The sequence below is a fragment of the Pungitius pungitius genome, chromosome 4 (assembly GCF_949316345.1).
Source record: "Pungitius pungitius chromosome 4, fPunPun2.1, whole genome shotgun sequence".
Taxonomy (NCBI): Eukaryota; Metazoa; Chordata; class Actinopteri; order Perciformes; family Gasterosteidae; genus Pungitius; species Pungitius pungitius.
The window spans coordinates 16,072,192-16,088,788 of NC_084903.1; the positions used below are offsets into that span (position 1 = coordinate 16,072,192).

The following is a 16,597-nucleotide window of genomic DNA, read 5'->3' on the forward strand; positions in this document are numbered from 1 at the left end:
GGTCATAGGTCCACAATACCAGTTCAGATGTTGCATGCAAGCAGGCTGCCAGTTATTAATTTAAATCACCTTGACACAGCTCACAATATAATTGTAAATTATAATAAACCAGGCTGTTTCCTCCTAATGACTAGAAAAATGTGCCAGTCCTAAATGGGCTACACAATCTATGAAATCATTAAGGACAAATGGTGTTCATTTCTCTGAACAGGTCTAATTTGTTTGCAACACTCCATAAGAAAAAGAATCTCTAAATTGAAGGTTGGTGGAACACATCCTAGCTTATCATACTCAACATTGTCAAATAAAACGTACTACACGATGCATTGTTTGAAGTATAATGTATTATATTATATTGGGTCAGTGGCGTGTTGCACGGATGTTTATGGTGTATGACTGTCTTCGGGCAATATACTGAGCTATTGTCTCTCCAGAGTAAGAATACTTAAATATGCCACAATTTAACATATTTTAAAGCAACAAAGTGAGCAGCATTAGCTATCCGAAATAGAGCATCCTTGTGTGAAAGGCATTCAGTGAATAAGACACATTTTCAATTCTTTACATTTATTAAGAATGTAAAAAGAACAGCAGAGTATGTATCCTTCCAAAACATAGCGCAACATCCAAATAGAGGAGGAGTCTAGGCAGATTGAGTAGAATCTGTTGCTTCTTAACAGGAGTGGTGATCTGAAATCAGGCTACGAGAATCCAAATAAAATGATGTAATAATAGCAGATTGTGAGGGGGTCAACAATGGAAAACAGGAGAACAGGTTGGATTTCAATTGGTGTAAATTGTGAGTGGATATAAAAAATGGGAAATCCGCTTTCCAGAATAACCCTGACTAAAGAGGTCCCTCTTAATAAATGTGTTGTTGAGTGGCCAAAACCAAGAGATGAATGTGGAAAGAATAGAGCAAAGAGAAAATCAGAGAAAGGGGAACATTTCCCTCCTCAGTCCTTCCTCAGTGGTACAGTCTGCTCGCTGATGCCCTCTTTAGTGACGATGCAGACCCGAAGAGCATCTCCAGTGTAGACATCTCTCTCTGCGGCAGAGATGAAGACGTCTTTGACCAGCTGAACTGCCTTGTCCTTAGTCAGAGGAACGTGCTGCACACCCTCCATGTTCTTGAAGCCAATCTGTAGAAGGATGTGTTAGAAAGACTGACGTGAATGCACCCTCTCTAAAGCAAGCAAACTCAACTGACACTCCACTGCCTGCATACCTAAACATCAAGGGATTGTGACAAGTCAACATGCAGTGTGTTATTTACCTGGTTATCCAGTAGCGGCTGTAGCATGGCGCTTGCTGATCCTCCGGCCTTGTAGGTGTCTCTCTGGTAAGAGCCCACTGGGTCGAAACTGTACACGGCTCCCTTGCCTTCATTAGTTTATAAGTGTTGAACATAAAATCAGTCATTAGTTACAGCTCTATACCATTTCCATCTTAGATATAACAATGTCTGCAGCATTGCTACACCTACCGTGTTCATCTAGTCCTCCGATGATGTTGTAGACATAGTAGGGGAAAAACCTTCTGCCGTACAGGATGGTGGACAACATGGCTGCAATGGCACCGCTGGTCATCGTCTTATTATTTGAGTGTTTGTACATCTGAGGAAGGGGCAGGAACATTAATTCAGGTCTTGCTAATGAACAAGTAACCTGTGACAACCTCAGTAGGTATTACTTGGTTGCAGAACCGAATAAAGTTAAATTGAAAAGTATCTAGGATCAGCTCTTTAGTGTTTATTATTTGTGGTGACACTACACACAATTATACATATGTCTTGTTGGATATTTGTAGAATTGAAAAAACATCCAACTGTCTTCCAGTCATGAGAACACTAGCCTCATGACAACGGTCATGGATACCACTAGAATTCAGAAGATGGCACAGTTTGCAGAGTCAGCAGAATATGATCATCTTAAGAGACTCAGGAGAGTGAAACCAAAACACCCTACTCCACCAGCCCACCTTTAATCTGGCATCGATGATTTTAGTCAGAGTCAAGCAGTCACCGTGGAAACCGCTGCAGCCGATGACGGTTGTGTCTGTCCTGTGAAAGGGAAGAACAAAGATCGGCATAAGTCAGAACAGCAAATGGTTAATTTGGCCTCGCCTCACATAGCATCAAGAAGGGTTTAAAAACAAAGATTAATGAAGTGCTACATCAAGTTGTTGAACACCAAGCAAAAAAAAAACGACACAACTACACAAAATAGCAGTGACTTCAGTGGTTTTACTATATTTAACTGGTACTGGATTTCAAAGAATATACAAAGAGCTACGCAAGTAGTAGGTAAAGGGACCAGATATACTATAGTTAAAAGTCAACATGTTTTCTTTATACGCCCGAGTGTGCCTTTGTTGACAGTGCATGGATGTGACAGGGCAAACTCACAGCTTGTAGCATTTTGGTGAGTCGCGGCTGTGGATTGAGTACCCTTCACTCAGCCTGGTGTCTGAGGCTACGATGGCGAAGTCTTCCCCAGCAACAGCTAGTACGGTTCTGAAAAAACAAGCACACACAACCCAGCTTAATTCATTCATCGTTCAAACCACAAAATTAAAGAGGAAAATATCCAATACGTTTCCCCACACACACTTGCTAACACATGCTAAGCTACCGTTTCGAAACTGAAACTGTAGTGTCAGTTTATCTTTCCCTTTATCTTAGAGTTAACGTGCGGATACTTTATTCCTCAATAACTAACGTCTGCTCTGTTCGGGTAGTTTTTTCCAACTTAACCTCTGTTTGAGTTAGTTTGATGTCGTCTGCTTAGCCGGTTGGCTAGTTAGCATAACTCATTTGAATGCAACAACGTTAGCTAGCGGGCGAACCAGCCAACGGTGTAAAGTTTACACTCACCCTCCGTTAAAAGAGTATGGGGAGAACCGGTGCTCTACTGGACCGGTATAATGATAGTCTTTCATCTTCCCAGGGTCCACAAACGTATTAGAAGATAGCATTTTTGTTGCAGGAAACCAAAGGTGTTCTAGTCGCGTAAAGTCGCTGTATCACTGCAATATGGCAGCCTCTTCTTCTACCATCGCTACACCGAGTGTTCAGATGTTATCAGGGCGCGAGCGCCCCCACAGGCTGGTCGGTATAAAGCAGGGGATTCGCGGTGGGAACAAAACTTCCATCAAACCCACACCTAAAACAATCCAGAATATCAAATTGCTGGACTGAATTGAGTCTGGCCCAAAATAAATTAAAACAATTCTTCTGTAATATTTAATTCTATTGTAACGGAATAACATACAAAACCGGTTGTAAGGTGTCAAAAACAAAAAACAATTACTTTTAAAAACTAATTTTCATTAATCTGGCCTTTTGCATCTATTTTGACTTTTGCGTCAATTAAAGGTAGTATACAATAAATGTGGGACGAACAGTAGTATTTTCCAAGTATGTTTTATTAAAAAAAAATAATACACACACACACACACACACACAAATCAGTGATTATGACCTTTTTACCTACACATATGTCTTAAACTGCTTACTGGAGAGACATTACAAAATATTAAAAAACAATCTTTCAAACTAAACAAAAAACAGACGTTATCTAATTGTAGTTGATGGATGTTACATTTCAATTGAATTACTTTAAGTGGTTATATTTTTGTATATTAATTAATAGTGGATGGTTCACAAGAAAATAGCTGTTAATCGAGAACATCTTTTAGTACTAAAGACTGACAAATAAATACCTACCACAGCCAAGAGGTTCCATTTCATTACACAGAAGCACCATGCCATTATTGTAAGACTTAATTTAAATAAGATTGTTCTTTACTGGCCTGCCTAATTAAATAAATGTTTATTTAAAGTACCACAAATACAAAGCCATACAAAAATGTTGTTTTGAAAGTAACTGAGCAGATCAAAAAGCCCCATTTAACGGTCACATTCTTCCCACTGTGGAAATGTTGTCAGATCAGACAGATCAGATAAACAAAGTTGCTGCTGATCATTTTTGAGCTGATTTGGACTTCTTGGGTGTTTTTGCTCCTCCTTTCTTCTTGGGTGTGGGGCAATCCTTCTCACAAACCTCACATACCCAAAGGCCTGAGGAAACAGAGCAAATTTATTAAGACAAAGAGACAAACAAAAAAGGCACAGCCACATTTGATAACAAAAATAAGTGCATTATAAACTAAGTGAATGACAGTAATATTGTGCGTAGAAGTTGGATTTTCTCTTATATGGTTTACTGTTTGGTTACAGAGAAAAAATGCCAATCATGACTGAAGTTCAACTCACCAGTAGGTATGGAGTCCATGCCCACGCAGAAGGTGTGGTACCCTCGGTCACATTTGTCACAGAACATCATCTCGTCCTCATGGTGGGGCTGCTGGCACACGATGCACGTCTTACACTCCATGCACTGCCATCGGTACGTCTGGATCACACCCACCAGCTCCTTGCTCATGTCCAAGCAGGACGGATGGCCTAAAGTGTGCCGACACAGAGGCACATGCACAGAAGCAAAGAAACATATAGAGTCACACACACACACACACACACACACACAATAAATATACAACGCATGTGCATAGATATAAATGAAGAAGCAAATCCGAAAAAAAACAACAACAAAAAACCTACGATACCACAGACATGAGAATACACTGTCTTGTTGATCACATGTATAAAGACACAAACATCAAGTAGAAAAACAAGTTACTAGAATCTACATGAATTGTAACGTAAGCTTGTCTGGATATACGGTTATAGATATCCATTAAAAAAAAAAAACAGGTCAAAGGACAACAGATTTAGGATTACTGCTCATATTAATGCAATCAGTTTATTCTTAGGTAAATCCTTTAATCTAAAAGATTAAGTGAAAAGTTTTGGCTGAAGTTGTAATGAAAACCGTCCTTGATGAACAGTGTTAACTTACCGCTGTTATCACATTGGGAGCAGTGAATGAGGGCCTCCGGACGGCCCCTCTTGTTGGCCTCTTTACCCTTCTGGCAAATGCCACATATAGCATTGGGAATGACCTTAGGCTGCAAGGGCAGAATAATGCTATAAAAAACATGTGCATCTTGTAGTCATGGACAATATATTAGTAAAACAAATGTTTAAAAGCTTGAGGAAGAAACCCAAAAGGAGTATTTTTATCTTGACGAACAAAGGCTTTTCCTACATGATAACTTTACTTGATACACAAATTGCATCACATTATTTCAAAGCTGTGGTCCGACTAAATTTGATCTGATTAAATGCAACCTTGTTCTTTGAAGGTTTTGGTCTTTGGGGCAAAGAACAGCACCAGTTTGCCCTTAAGATAACTAATTGTGAACAATATTCACAATAAACTGCAAAAGTCTTAAGTACCAGAGCCGTAAAATATAATCAAGGTACTAACACAAGAAAGGTGTCAAACATGTCCTCTTGCATGCATGCATCAGTCTGTAATCTACCATTTAGTTTCATCCCTTTAGTCAAGGGATGGCTTACTTGGTACCAGACTAAATGTAAAAAGATCTTGCACTTGCCATTTACGCAACACGGCTTTTTACTTTTACTTTACGAAGTCAGAGTAGAAAGATAAGGAGGCTTAGGGAACATTTAAATCAGGATGTCACAGAGATGACTAACAAACATGTAACACAAACGAATTACTCTGTAGGACGCCACATAATAAAAGCAAAGAAGATTGAGCAAGATTTATATCTAGACCGCAAGAGTCTAAACTTTAAGAGCAAAACATTTGATTGATTTACAGCAGTCTCTCAGCAGAAATAACCAAATCAGTACTCTGAAATTAACTTTGCTTTATAGTTACTTATTAAGTTAACAGTCCATACTTCAGAACCCTTAATATAGTAACATCCCTCATTTAATTGTCCCTTCACAGGAAGTTACGGTTACACTAAACAGACATAGGTATAAGACTAGGAGTCAATAACAGGACGAGATTAGGAAAATAGGAAATTAGGCTAAAAAACAAAGCAGAGAACTAATCTATAGACAGGCAGCAGCAGGAGAGGGAAATAAGAAAACAAGTAGAACTGTGAAGATTTTCATTCATGCTTACTATGCATATGCAAATAAGTGTCCCATCAATAGGTCTAATTTAAAATTAGACAGTTCAGACCTTTGGCCTCACTGAAAACTATAGGGAAAGGATTGCCCCCTTTTGCTATTGTGAGCTGACTCTTAACTGTAAAAGCTATTAGTGGCCACGTCGAATGATTACATCACAAGCAGTGTCCAGCCAACGCGACGTGGTTCCAGTGAGGCTTGATGCCTGCACAGTCAAAACATTTCCTCAGTGGAAACATCCCCACAGAATAATAGACCAGGAGCAGTTCATGAGGTTGAATCTAGTTTTATTCTAAATTAACTGAATTTGGTAAACACATAAAATATTGTACTCTAAGCACATAAAAGAAATGGAAAAAAACTGTCAGAAAACTCACTTTCAGGGATGTTTTTTAGATGGAGCAAAATAGCTCTTAACGTTTAATTATAACGTATAATTTAGAAACAGAGGCACAAACACAACTAAGCGGGATCTTTATAGATCACATCACTTGTACTTTTGAGATAAATAAGAGATGACTCAATACAAACCAGTTAGTTGGGCCTCACAACTTCCCAAATGCCCGGCCATCATTTAATGAAACCGACCTCTACAATACCTTGCAACTCATTCAATAAGTCTGACATCCAAAGAAAAAAATATATTCTGAGCTCCTAAGAACCAAACTGCATTGCACATTCTCAAAAAGACTGAGAGCTTGGAAACAATATTACTCTTATCAGCTGCGTAACACATTGATCAAAATATTTTGTCCAACATATGGCACTATGTGAAAGCTACGTAAAGGCTGCAGAGCCACAACTTTTGGAGTGATCAATTTCCTTGAATCATCAACCTGAACAACATTAACATGACATGTTAACATGCAACGTGTATCACATTTGTACATTCTGAACATAATACTGCTGGGGAGGCAATTAGTGGATCTAATTTCTTTGTCGTTCAGAAGTTCTTATTCATGAGCTGTATATACGGTATGTACAGCATATTCTCAACATAGAAATGCCGGATGGTAATTACACCTCTAGGACCTAGTGTGCTCATTGCAGAAACAGTACAGGGACATTTTTCACTAATTCTAGTGAATTCTGGCTACCAACATGCCATATATGCAAGCTCAAATGCATAAGCAAAATGATCTGATGACTTAGGGTCAAGTTAAGTCAGACTTAGAACACACTGAGACAAAAGAAAAGGACCATGCCCACACCACAAAGCCGAGCTGAACTCAACTGAACCGTCATACTCTCATTAACAGAAATATACGAGCATCATTTAAAAAATGTCTTCTGCCAGGTAAAGGATTCCCGAAATGAACCAAATATCAAGGTGTCTGGGACAGTGGGCTGCAGGGAACAAGTGGGACAATGAAATCATAACTACAGTCCTTTCAATTAAATTTAAGGAGTACCAACGACACAAGTGTGCTGATGGGGGGGGGGGGGGGGGTGGCCAACAGAGTCAAAACCCAGACCGACATCCTGCGGACTACTTCTAGCTCAGCTCAGCTCAGCAACAGTGTGAACAAGGTCAACATGTCCTCATCCCGCCAAGATGACATTATAAGGATGAGAACACCTCACGTCAAACAGCTGTGATACGTTTTAACAGATAAACAGTATATCACATGGTGTATATACGAAGCATATTATAATAGCAATAGACACTTTAAAAATTAAGGTTAAGTGCATTCTATACTTTTATATAAATGACAAAATTAGCTAGTGTTAACACAACCACAAAAGTAATGTGGTTTGTATTTTCTATGTCAGAGTAACAAGACTTTTCTTTCAAAAATAAAACTAGCAGCCAAAACATCCACTTACTTGTCAAGGAAGTATCTTTTTTGACAAGTGAGGACAGACAAGAGGTATATAGAAGACATTCAAAATGAAAAACCTTTAAAGTTAAGATTTGTCTTCACTGGAAACCTCCAAAAGTGAAAGTGCAGTGAAAAAGAAACAAGTGAACTGTTCCTTTAAATTGTTCTTATTGCTTACAGTCTGGGACAAAGAGGGGCAGGTGGGAGCCACCAGTCCTCCATGAGAACGAAAACTGGAGAAAGGACTGTGTGCGTGTGTATACATACTTCTATGCGTGTGTGTGTGTGTATACACCAGGTCGGCCTAGCTCAACAGCTGACCAACGGTAGAAGTCAGAGAACAAAGTAAAGAACGCAAGGGAGGGATGGCGGGATGAATGGAGTGGTAGTAGTAGAAAGAGGAGAAGGGGTAGAAAAGTGCTGCTGCTGCTGCTGTTGTTGTTGGAGAAGAATTCAGGTGCTTTTGTCCTCTACCTTGTACCCAGGTGGGGTTTTGTGGGAGGCAGAAAGTCGCTGGCTGCCGTCTTTTGCTGCTGTGGATGTCCTGTCTTTGGCCTTGGACTTGTTGCCCGGTTTCCCACCTCCCTCTTGGCTCTCCACGTCTGATGTATTTCCCGAAGAACTGTCCTGTAGAGAAACAGAGGAGGAAGGAGGAAGAGTGAATGACAAGTGGCTTCAGACCATTGCAAATCAATGTGTGTCAATGTAGACATCAGAATCAAGATATGTGGAGGTAAATCTTTGTGATGTGGGGCGTGGAATCCTATTAGGTCATGCGGGGGCCTGCATAAGTGCAACACAGACGTCTATCAATAAGCAGCTGTACCACTACTCCACAAAAGGATGTATGATCTGACCCGCATGTGCTTCTAGAGTAGTCAGATGTCTTACAGAGGAGTTCTTGTTCTTTTTGTCACCCTTTCCATCCTCTTGGTCATCGGAGTCTGGTTCAGAGTCCAACGCGGGCAGCTCTGGATCCAGCGGAGGCTCAAACAGAGCCGTGTTGATGGGCAAGTACCGTAGCTCATTGGGAGAGTACCTGACATGCACAACATAATGTTGCACCAGGTAAAATCAGCCAGCACAGATATAGTTAGTACAGGCTCAGAGTACATCCAGTTTTACACAGAAACAAAATATTGGTTTGTCATATTAAATGCAAAAGGATTATTGTGGGGGGGGGGGGGAAACATTGTTTTTGAACCTTTTGTAGTAGTCTTGGAACTGTCCTGGTATGAGAGCCACAGGGTAAGGCCCACTCTTGGTCAGCTCTGGAGCCAGCACCTTGAACCTGCCCTGGGGCACCTGGATGATCTGAGGAAATACACAAAACGCCATCCAAAAAAAAGAAGCTATTTTCTTAATTCAACTTGCGGTTTGACATACACAGCTACAGAAATCACTGTATCTCCAAAAACCAAAAAAGGTTGTAAATATAGCCAGCATAGTCTTACAGTCTGGCTTTCTGATTTAAGCAGACATGTGTATGTGTAGGTCAGACTTACATGTGTCTGTAGGTCAAAGTAAGCGCGCCTCTCTTCCATCCGCTCCCGGTTAAAGTTACTATTGAACTCTGCAGCTTTTTTAGCTGCCTTCTTAATGTACTCGGGAACCTTGCTGGCCTCCACCTTCTGAGAGTTCTGCTGCTGCATTTGCTACAAAAAAAAAATGCAACAGACAACGACCTTAAGCGTTCACACATGTATTTGGAGGATGAGCATTCAAAAACGTTACTGTAAAATAAAATCATCAGCTTTGTTTTATTCTTTTAGTTTGCATACTTACAGAGTACTCTTTAGCTATTCTCTGCCGCTCTCTCTCCTGCAGTATGACCGAATACTCAGAGTGTTTGGCAGGATACTCCTTTATCATCAGATCTATCACCTCGTCACTACGCAGAGCGGTCAGACCTAAAGAGAAACACAAGATGCACTGACAAACTCACTTGGACTGCATCAAGGTACCAGACAATTTGTAGTCAAACCATTCTAGCTGATGTGAGAGCATTAGTTGTGTTTCCTACCCAGGGTACACTGTGTTTCAGTAATGACATTCTGTTCACGCAGGTAGAGCTTCTCTTTGTGAGATAAGTCTCTTCTCTCCATATCTGCAGAGAGACAAAGAAATAACATCACCAGGAGAGGGACAGCTTCATGCTTCATCTGGTCAGAATTTGACTAAAAAAAGTGTCATCAGTGTGTCAACAATGCATCTACCTAAGTACTGAGGCCAGTCTTACTTCTAAATGAATGTGTTCAGCAAATGAATATATGTATATTTTTAACTTCAGTCTTACCAGGGTACTTCCTCTTGAAAGATGTGACTCCCAGATACTCGCTGACCTGCTCCTGCAGCATGTAATACTCTCCTGTGTCATCTGGAGGCCACTTGTACTCGGTCAGGTTCTCCGCTGGGAAATATGTCGGGCTGCAGGGCCGGTTGAGAGATAACGGGTTGAGGATCATTTGATTAGTTCTAAAATAATTTTAAAAATATTGTATTGCTCCATGCAAAGTGTTAAGCCAACCTACCCAAGGTCTTGACTGAAGGTGTCAAAGCTCCGAGAGCTGTCTCCTGAACCCATTCTCCTTCTTTTGGGAGGCTGGCTGCCGTCATTGGACTCTTCTTCCATCACATCCTCCTACAGAGGAAAAGTAAAACACTAATTTTTACTTGGAAATCTAACAATACATGTAATGTGTTGTAATCCACAGACTGTCTCTTGATTTAGAAATTGGATTAATAAAGCATGGATAATGTTAATGTTGCTCTTCCTCCTGATTTGAGCAGAAACATGGCTGTGTTTCTTGCTCACAATCTGGCATGTTCAATACCTTTATATGCACACTGTGTATACTTTGCATTTCGTGCATTTTTATTATTTAGTTTCTTAAATATAATATGTTCTTCTGTTATTTTATTGTACTTTTATTTGTTCATACTGGATATCTTTACGTTTACTTTGCCTTCTGCAGCTACAAAAGAAATCCCCCTTTGGGATGAATAAAGTATCTATGATCTTTCTTCAGTCTGCAGCCTTCAGAAGCACATCCTTGATGGCGCAGTGATTAGCATCCAGCCAATTGACGGCAATAAAATATACGGTTAGTGAAGTTTGTCACAGTTGAACAAATATAACTCAGACAGCAGTTGAAGATTGGAAGTAACGTGACTTCATAAATCTGCCTGCCATCACAAGTTAGAAATCTAGACACTAGATGTTAAACTCGGGACTGAAAATTAAATGTTGAACTATGAATAATACAAACATGTTATTGTCAAAAATGTTGGACATCTTTGGACCGTTGCATCACTTATCAGCCATAATGGAAAATAGCATCCTTTCATTTAAAAAGTGTGCATTTTATACTTGATAGTTTTTTTGCTCCAAAAGCATCAAGAAAATTTAGGGGATTTGGGTCATGTTTGTAGTAGTCTTTGTTCACGGTAGAATCGAAGATAACGTTAGTTATATCTGGCAACTCGCCATCCGTGGACTCGAGTAGCCGTTGGCTAACCAACCAGCCGTTAGCTGCGCAGTACACCGTGAGGAGCTCCACGAACCTAAATAATAAAACAATAATAATTGTTTACCGAATGTGAATATTACCTTTGAGGATTGTGCTCCAGGTGTAGCGGGGTTACTGTCGCAGGGCGGTCTAATGGGAAGTACAGCAGCCATATTTCCCTAAATAAAGCCTGCAGCTAGGCTAGCCCACTAGCTAACGTTACTTCTTCTTCTCGAGAGAGAGAGAATTTGCGGTCGTTGGCCAACGCTCAAAACCGCCGCCTTCAGGACTGGAGTGTTCGTGGTGTCGATAATCTACATACAATAATTACGTGCTTTATTGACATTAGTATTGTTTTTATGGCAATGCTTATAACATACGGTCGACGACATCAAATGGTATTGAAAGAATTAAGAAGACTCAAAACACCGTCTGCTGCACCGCTACCGTGCTCCTCTGCTAGGCTTTTATTTTGAAAAATAGAGAAACGGACCACGTACGGGAAGTCGGAGGGAAAATCAGCTGGAATCTGCGGAAATCATCTACAGGAATATTTGCCTTAACTTGGCGAGCTATCCACCCTGTCAACTTGTGTTTTTAATTCCCTTCCCCTTCGCTGTCTAAACGCCACACGGTGATGTCGGAGTCATACGGTAAGGAGGCTGTTCTGACGACTGGCGGCCGTTCACATTGTCGCGTAACCACGGCGATGGGACGAGACAGGTGTACCGAGAGAGCTTTTTCTCTCTCACCGTAAACAGATAGCGGACAGGCTAACGGAGGGCTGTTGGCCTTACAGAAAAACGATGTCAGCGAAAGTAATAACGCGGGTTATACGGGGATAGTCAGTTGTGGGTGTGCGGATCAAATCTGTCGTTTTGTTGAAGGTTACAAATCCCCAGAGAGGTTAGCGGAATGGGCAGGAGGCTGTGGGGATGATGGAGCCTGTATGAAGATGAGACTTAGATCTGTGTTTTGTAATCTGGTCGGGTATACAAGAGATGTATGGCATATTAGATCTACGCAATATATTGGATTGGTGTCTTAGAGTCAACATTGTGGAAGTGGAGCTGCTACAACTGCGCACAGTCCCACCACCTTCAGCAATAATGACACATTGAATCATTATGCGAGAGTCGAGCGTACGTAAACCACAGCTGTGTGATTGTATATCACTATGAATTCTGTTTTAAGACGGTATGGATGTCTGAGGGCAATGGTGATTTCAATATATATGAGTTATACAATGTTTGCTGCTATTTGTGATTCAACATAAAAGCACAACAATGAAAAAGGTTAGTCGAGATATGAACAAATCCTACAGATAAAAGTAACTTACAAACGTCAAACAAATTATAAGGGTGACACTGTTTCTAGATTATCAAAGGCATATTTTTTACATTTCTGTTCAAATTCTATGGCACGTTTAAGTTCATACCAATAGAACTGTGATAAGGTAATATTGTCCGATGTTAATGGGCAATATTACTATAATATTTATTAATATGATCAAAACACGCATCATTTAGATGTTTTCTCTCTTCAGATTTCCTGTTTAAATTCCTGGTGATTGGGAATGCTGGAACGGGCAAGTCCTGTCTGCTGCACCAGTTCATAGAGAAGAGATGTAAGTCGGAAAGATACGATATGCTGTTCATTATTTACTGTTGTGCATTACTATATCGTTCAGCAATTAACACCTTAAAATGATGAGCCCTTTCCAAAGTCAGTTAGAGAAATAGTGTCCATTTTCCACACTGAAAAGATACACCGTACCGTTTTATTTTGTTTTCCAGTTAAGGATGAATCCAATCACACAATTGGAGTAGAGTTTGGCTCTAAGATCATCAATGTTGTCAACAAAATGGTCAAACTGCAGATTTGGGACACTGCAGGACAAGAAAGGTTCAGGTAAGGAAAAACAGATGATACAGACATACATATGCACATATTATATTCCCTTTACCCACTTCCTCAACCGATTTTAGACCCTCTGCACATGCGTCATTTGTCTTCAACAACATGCGTATTGTTTGTTAACACACTTCCGGGGAAAAACATAGGTAACAAACCACTTGTCCTTCAGCATGTACATTGTCATATCATTGGACCACATGCTCACATTGTGTGTGTGTGTGTGTGTGTGTGTGTGAAGGTCTGTGACTAGGAGTTACTACAGAGGAGCAGCAGGAGCCTTGCTTGTTTATGATATCACGAGGTAAACCAGCATAGCCAATCACGGCACATGATTTCCGATCACCTCGTGTTCAGTTACCCTCCCCCCTGTAACCCTCCTGTCTCTGTGCGCTGCAGTCGAGAGACCTACAACGCTCTGACCACATGGCTGAGTGATGCCAGGATGCTGGCCAGTCAGAACATCGTCATCATCCTTTGTGGAAACAAGAAGGACCTGGACGCGGACAGAGAGGTCACGTTCCTGGAGGCTTCACGCTTCGCTCAGGAGAACGGTATGCTCTGCAATTTGGGATTTAGCAACGCTTTGATTGTACCTCTCAAAACCTCTAATAAGAGCTGAGATACCTGCAGAAGAAGGGAGCTCCAGGTGTTGACCGTAATCATTTGGTTGAATTATAATTTTTTTTGACATGCAATCAGTAAGTTATTGCAATTTACTTTGGTTGTTTACGTTATTATGATGCTTTAAGCAAATGTATTTGTAATACTTCAAACAACTGAACTGCAGTGTGTGTGTGTGTGTGTGTTTGTTTCTGGGTGTGCGTCAGAGCTAATGTTCCTGGAGACCAGCGCTCTAACAGGAGAGAACGTTGAAGAGGCCTTTGTACAGTGCGCTCGGAAAATCCTCAACAAGATAGAGTCAGGTATGAACTGTGACCCTCACCTTACAACCATAACCCCTGTCTCTAAATCCCCTTTTATCCTCCAAGGATCCACCAGACAGGCCTAGATGTGACTCCAGACCTCGCACTGTAACAGTCCTCATAGAGAATACAAAAAAAGCCAATAACTTAATGCTTTATTAAAAAAAAAGTCATTTTATTCAGAGCCGGTGGAGATTCCAACACGAAGCCTGATTGTCTCTGTCCTCACTCAAATGGTCTCTGACTTTCAGGGGAGCTGGATCCAGAGAGGATGGGTTCAGGTATCCAGTACGGCGACGCGGCATTACGACAGCTCCGTTCTCCTCGCCGTGCTCAGCCACAGGGCACCCAGGAGTGTGGCTGCTAGTGGACGCGCTCAGTGGCGCACACAGACGAGGTGAAAGGGCCATGGTGTTGGACTGTGTGTGCATTGCATAAGATGAGGATTTTAATTCGTACCCCGATGATGAGTAATAAAAGGTGTTCATGAGTCAAAATTGCTCATGCGACCTCGCTCTGTCCCCAAACGCGGCGAAATGATTTTTTTTTGTGCCCCCCCTGTTTGTGCGTTGATCAGTGGGTTTGTGAAGACCAGGAGAAGAACAGCCATGGCGGGGACCCAGACTTCACGTTGCTTTACTGGGGACTCCTCTCTGACCTTTGACATCAATCTCCAGAATGTTTGTAGTCCTGGCTCCTCCTCCTACTAGCCCCCTTCAAAAATCTGAGCATCTCCAAGGTAACCAGAACGCCCCCACCACCCCCCTCCCCCTTGCTCAGCATTTTGCTCCGCTGTTGGATCAGACCTTTCCTAGCCTACCAATCAGGATGTGCATTACTGACGAGTACGTACCTTTCCTCCTCCACCTTTCTACTTATTTGCCCTCACACCTGGTGACTTCCCTGCTTACTTTTATCCATTGTCAATGTTCCCTTATACATTCCATTTTCAATACACGCACACACACACACCAGTGTGTAGAATTCAGGAGGATCTATATGATTTTAACCTCAAAGCTAGATCCAACTAAATCCTACATAGAGGTCCCCTTTTAATGGAAAAGTTTACATTTTTGATTATGTATTAATTGCCTCCAATAATGTGTTAATAAGCCGTCTTAAGTCATTGGTCCGGGGATTTTGGACCTAGCTGGTCCTCTTCTTTAACTCCTGTCCCCAGATTAATACTTGACACATTGACATTTGGTATCAATTTTATCACAGAACTTTTTTTAAATGTACGACAATTTCCTTGTCCACGTGCATATAAAAAAAAAAAACACTCCCGTACTATGAAACTTCTCTTTGCTGCCCCATTGCTCTGATTACCTGTTAACTTCCTGTTTCTAACACACCACAAACCATTTGATACATTTCGCACTCCGTCTCCTCTGTTGCCCCGCAGCATCATGTACACCTTTTCTGTTTATTGAGACTCACGCATGTTTTCTCAAACAGAATATCAGAGTATTTCATTATGAAGAGATATTATATGTATATTAAAGTTGATGTCATATCCAGCATTGGTTTTATGCTCCACTGTGTTATTATGTTAAGCCACAATACACTGGCAGGGTGTAAGCAGTATTAATGGACAGTACTGTTTGCACCAATTATGTTTATTATGGACTTATGTTTGAAAGGGTAAATGTTGTTTTATCATCGTCAAGCACACAGATTAAACAAAAATATATGTATGGATATATCATGAGCAATCAAGTGTGACATGTCTTTACAGTGGCATGTCCAGCATTCACCATTCATTCAAATGACTTGTGTGACTCTTTACCTAAAAGTTTGCAGTAATGACTGATCCCTGTAATTCATAAATGATGGCTGTTTACATGAATGCCTCGCTGCCAGCTGTGGATTAACACTAACTGAATGCATTTCAAGTTTTAGCCGTAGTATGAAACTATCTGATGTGTGTTTTGATTGTTATTTGTCTCCAAAGATCCTTGATGTTCTGTTCAGCCACATGAAGCTCTCAACACAAAACAATTTAAATGGGGAATGTTTTGAAGAATCAGATTTAAAGTGTTTTGTAGAGGTGTATTCAAACATTACCACAACACATTTGTTTCTAATATTGACAGTTATGCATTAACCATTTCAATCGAGCACACTTGAAAAATATTTAAGATTAGAATTAATCGGAGAGTGGCTTTGGCTGCTCTGCATCAGGTTGCCGTCTTGTGTTTGTCATCAACTTCTTGGTCTCTTTATGTTAATTCTTTTTTCCTCTTCATTATGAATATCATGGATATTTTATTTATTGTGTATAATAAAAGCCTATGTTTTTAAAATAAATAATACAGCAAATGCAGCACTGTCTTTGAAAAGCAATTTATTTTG

At 40.6% G+C, this 16,597-nt stretch overlaps 3 protein-coding genes across 4 annotated transcripts; 1 reads left to right on the forward strand and 2 right to left on the reverse strand.

Annotated features, from left to right (window-relative positions):
• Nucleotides 1-550: 550 nt before the first annotated feature.
• psmb1 (proteasome 20S subunit beta 1) lies at nt 551-3,061 on the reverse strand. The gene is made up of 6 exons (XM_037484896.2): nt 2,876-3,061; nt 2,408-2,515; nt 1,981-2,062; nt 1,487-1,616; nt 1,277-1,383; nt 551-1,142 (listed from the first exon to the last, which is right to left on the reverse strand). The coding sequence occupies exons 1-6, from the start codon at nt 2,974-2,976 to the stop codon at nt 957-959; spliced, it is 714 nt and encodes a 237-aa protein (XP_037340793.2). The 5' UTR covers nt 2,977-3,061; the 3' UTR covers nt 551-956.
• Nucleotides 3,062-3,456: 395 nt separating this feature from the next.
• On the reverse strand, nt 3,457-11,665 carry phf10 (PHD finger protein 10). Its single transcript, XM_037485578.2, has 12 exons — nt 11,504-11,665; nt 10,425-10,534; nt 10,190-10,320; nt 9,917-10,000; nt 9,679-9,803; nt 9,399-9,548; nt 9,098-9,207; nt 8,785-8,932; nt 8,368-8,520; nt 4,920-5,028; nt 4,277-4,465; nt 3,457-4,081 (listed from the first exon to the last, which is right to left on the reverse strand). The coding sequence occupies exons 1-12, from the start codon at nt 11,573-11,575 to the stop codon at nt 3,984-3,986; spliced, it is 1,479 nt and encodes a 492-aa protein (XP_037341475.1). The 5' UTR covers nt 11,576-11,665; the 3' UTR covers nt 3,457-3,983.
• Nucleotides 11,666-11,883: 218 nt separating this feature from the next.
• On the forward strand, nt 11,884-16,568 carry rab4a (RAB4a, member RAS oncogene family). Of its 2 annotated transcripts, XM_037485609.2 has the most exons (8): nt 11,884-12,055; nt 12,949-13,029; nt 13,199-13,313; nt 13,558-13,620; nt 13,716-13,870; nt 14,147-14,242; nt 14,494-14,639; nt 14,820-16,568. In XM_037485609.2, the coding sequence occupies exons 1-7, from the start codon at nt 12,040-12,042 to the stop codon at nt 14,607-14,609; spliced, it is 642 nt and encodes a 213-aa protein (XP_037341506.1). In that variant the 5' UTR covers nt 11,884-12,039; the 3' UTR covers nt 14,610-14,639; nt 14,820-16,568. The 2 variants fall into 2 exon arrangements, with proteins under 2 accessions (XP_037341506.1, XP_037341498.1); XM_037485601.2 differs by having other exon boundaries at nt 14,494-16,568.
• The last annotated feature ends 29 nt before the right edge of the window (nt 16,569-16,597 follow it).

Coding starts and splice junctions, on each gene's coding strand:
- rab4a (XM_037485601.2), top strand. Junction 13,314..13,557: donor GCAGGACAAGAAAGGTTCAG/GTAAGGAAAAAC, acceptor GTGTGTGTGAAG/GTCTGTGACTAGGAGTTACT. Junction 13,871..14,146: donor ACGCTTCGCTCAGGAGAACG/GTATGCTCTGCA, acceptor GGTGTGCGTCAG/AGCTAATGTTCCTGGAGACC.
- phf10 (XM_037485578.2), bottom strand. CDS start 11,575: ATGGCTGCTGTACTTCCCATTAGACCGCCCTGCGACAGTAACCCCGCT. Junction 9,804..9,916: donor TGAAACACAGTGTACCCTGG/GTAGGAAACACA, acceptor GTTTCTCTTTAG/GTCTGACCGCTCTGCGTAGT. Junction 5,029..8,367: donor AAACCCCACCTGGGTACAAG/GTAGAGGACAAA, acceptor CTGCCCTTGCAG/CCTAAGGTCATTCCCAATGC.
- psmb1 (XM_037484896.2), bottom strand. CDS start 2,976: ATGCTATCTTCTAATACGTTTGTGGACCCTGGGAAGATGAAAGACTAT. Junction 2,063..2,407: donor TCACCAAAATGCTACAAGCT/GTGAGTTTGCCC, acceptor TCCCTTTCACAG/GACAGACACAACCGTCATCG. Junction 1,384..1,486: donor CGGAGGACTAGATGAACACG/GTAGGTGTAGCA, acceptor AAACTAATGAAG/GCAAGGGAGCCGTGTACAGT.